Source organism: Lygodium microphyllum, chromosome 17, assembly GCF_053477565.2.
Source record: "Lygodium microphyllum isolate KBCC chromosome 17, Lygodium_microphyllum_v1.1.10, whole genome shotgun sequence".
NCBI lineage: Eukaryota > Viridiplantae > Streptophyta > Polypodiopsida > Schizaeales > Lygodiaceae > Lygodium > Lygodium microphyllum.
Genome location: NC_141151.1, coordinates 71,071,621 through 71,074,054, shown reverse-complemented (window position 1 = coordinate 71,074,054; position 2,434 = coordinate 71,071,621). Strand labels below are relative to the sequence as shown.

General features: G+C 48.4%; 1 protein-coding gene across 1 annotated transcript; it reads right to left on the bottom strand.

The window, feature by feature from the left end:
- Positions 1-227: 227 nt before the first annotated feature.
- On the bottom strand, positions 228-2,075 carry LOC148022020 (uncharacterized). The gene is made up of 4 exons (XM_087697609.1): positions 1,780-2,075; positions 1,172-1,441; positions 992-1,055; positions 228-875 (listed from the first exon to the last, which is right to left on the bottom strand). The coding sequence occupies exons 2-4, from the start codon at positions 1,306-1,308 to the stop codon at positions 603-605; spliced, it is 474 nt and encodes a 157-aa protein (XP_087553735.1). The 5' UTR covers positions 1,309-1,441; positions 1,780-2,075; the 3' UTR covers positions 228-602.
- Positions 2,076-2,434: the final 359 nt, after the last annotated feature.

The following is a 2,434-nucleotide window of genomic DNA, read 5'->3' as shown; positions in this document are numbered from 1 at the left end:
TTCCCAAGTGACAGGCATGCATAATCACTCTAATGCAAGTCGTTCAACAGTGTGAGCCTTTAAAAGAAAATTTTGTGCATGCACCGCCATTCAGTTAACACCAGTGAAACTTGCCAAAACTGACAATGTAATATTTAGTCCTCCACAGGGCTTCCATTTAAACAGAGACAGCTCAAGTCTGATGTACGAACAATGGAAGGAAAGACAGTACAAAAGAGAGTGCAATATGAAAAAGGGCTGGAATAATATTCTAGCAAAGTGATGATATATACATATTACATTTGTACATGAATCGGCCGAAAGAATTTGGGTTCACGGTAACTAAATTCCACAGGGCTTAAGCCCCAAGCTTGGAAAACTGGATTAAGAACCCATGCTCAAGCTCTTGGTTCAAACCAAGAAGCCTTCACCAGATGCTGGAAGATACACACTACTAGGGTTAGAAGAACTCTCAAAGAAAATTGGTAGATCGACGAGTTAGAGTAGGATCAGAAGCGCTGGAATACTGCAAATCCAAGCCTAAATACAGACATCTACAAGGCCACAGGTATCAAAACTGCACAATTTACCGATCTGGCCTCCAGACTTTGAAATCAAGAATCCTAAGCATAAGCTGGTACTTGACAACGAGTATCTCGACCTGTACACTCAAATCCACGGCCTGAGCAGTCAAACCCTTCAACTCTCACGGAGGGACTGGCTCGGAAGGAGGGAACAGCAGGCTTTGGTTTGGGCTGCGGGAGCGCCACTGGCGAGGGGCACCTCTCGTGAGAAAACTCTGCATCTCGAACGACAGGGTTGCCTGCTCGACTGGGTGGTGAACCTGTGAAATATGGAGGGGAACACCCAAAATTTGGAGATCCACAGCAGGAATTCTGCACAGCAGTAAAAACCAGGCTAAGTAAATGTTCTAGAGCCATATTTGCACATGCGAGAGTTCAAAGCACAAGCAATAAAGAAAACAATCAAGGCAAAACATAAGTATGCAGACCTTGCTGAGGATGATCTCCAATATCTCATGGCCAGGGTCGTGATCCAACCCGGTCTGTGGCAAGCTGCACACAGAACAGGAAATATTAGAGGCGGGGATGGGAAACATGCAGCTATCGCACATCACGAATCAGTACGACCACAAAAAACCTGTAAGACAGAGACATAGGAGTCCACACACCTTCGTCGATGCCGCACCGGTTTAAAGATCTCAGTGGAGGAGAAGGCCATGGTGACTACTCTGAGGGGCTTTGGACAAATGACCGTGTCTTCGACTCCTTCGCCATGCGCAGGCCTGAAGCTGCCATAGTCATTCATCTCTGCCCGCGCTTCCTTGGTGGAAAGGGCAGCAAAGCGCTGCACGAAGCCGAGGTTTCTAACGCAGGAATCCAGTTTGGCTGATTGCGTTAGAACCAGAGAGAAAAAGGAAAGCCCGCTTAGAGGATGACCCCTGCAAAATCGAGACAAAAGAATGGTCAGATGAAAATAAAATCAGAAACGATTCCCCACCGGCATGCGCGCTCGCCCGCTCCCTCACTCTATCTCTCTGTCTCATATGGCAAACATCTCGACAAGAGGCATGAACTCCCTCGACTCCATGAAAGACTAGCAACATGCTCTCACTCTCCCTCTCTCTCTCTCTCTCAAAGTCAGTCCAAGAACCTGAGAGTGCTCTCGGATCAAGATGAAAAGTAATGACAGGCACTCTTAACTGCATATTAGTCCCCATGCGTATTTTCTCCATGGAACCAAAACGCGTGATCTAGGGTTCGAGATCGGGAAGCATACCTGTAGCTTCGTGCGGCGGCAGAGAATCACATCTAAAGCAGAGAAACTCCTCTCGCAGAAGTAAAAGAGTGGGCAGCTCGGGAGGCAGATCACAGGCCCGCGAGAGGTAGAGAGAGAGTGTGTGTGTGTGTGTGGGTGTGGGTGTGTGTGTGGGTGTGAGGAGAGAGGAGTAGGTATGTGCAGGCCTGGGAAAACAGAGCGCCAAAGAAGAAGAGACAGGAGAAGAAGAAGAAGGCAGGGAAAGGGCAATAGATGATGTTGATGGAAGGATAGAAGCTGCAGGCGAGAAGAAGAGGCTATTGAATTGAAAGGGGGAGGGGGGGGGGGGGGGACAAAGGCAGGCAAGTGGATTCTTTCTTTCGTTTGTATATTACTTTAGGTTTTTGTGGGTATTTTGATTGGTGTGTTTTTATCTTTTCTTTTTCTGTGGTTGCTGGCCGGTGCAGGCGGGGCCGGAAGCGAGAGCACGAAGCGCGTGATTTTTTTTCCTTTACAAAGGGTCTTCTGGCTATGGCGGAAGGCCAGAGGCCAGCGGCACAGAGAGAGAGAGAGAGAGAGATGAGAAAAGCTGTGGCTGGATAGCGAGGGTTGTAAAGCAGAGACGGACAGGAGATGAGAGGAGAGGAGAGAGAGAGAGAGAGAGAGAGAGGAGAAG

Bases quoted from the DNA above. Each gene is read 5' to 3' on its own strand.
- LOC148022020 (XM_087697609.1), bottom strand. From the start codon at position 1,308: ATGAATGACTATGGCAGCTTCAGGCCTGCGCATGGCGAAGGAGTCGAA. The intron at 1,056-1,171 runs GTGTGTGGACTC...TTCTGTGTGCAG, and splicing joins CCGGTGCGGCATCGACGAAG to CTTGCCACAGACCGGGTTGG. The intron at 876-991 runs GTCTGCATACTT...ACTGCTGTGCAG, and splicing joins TGGAGATCATCCTCAGCAAG to AATTCCTGCTGTGGATCTCC.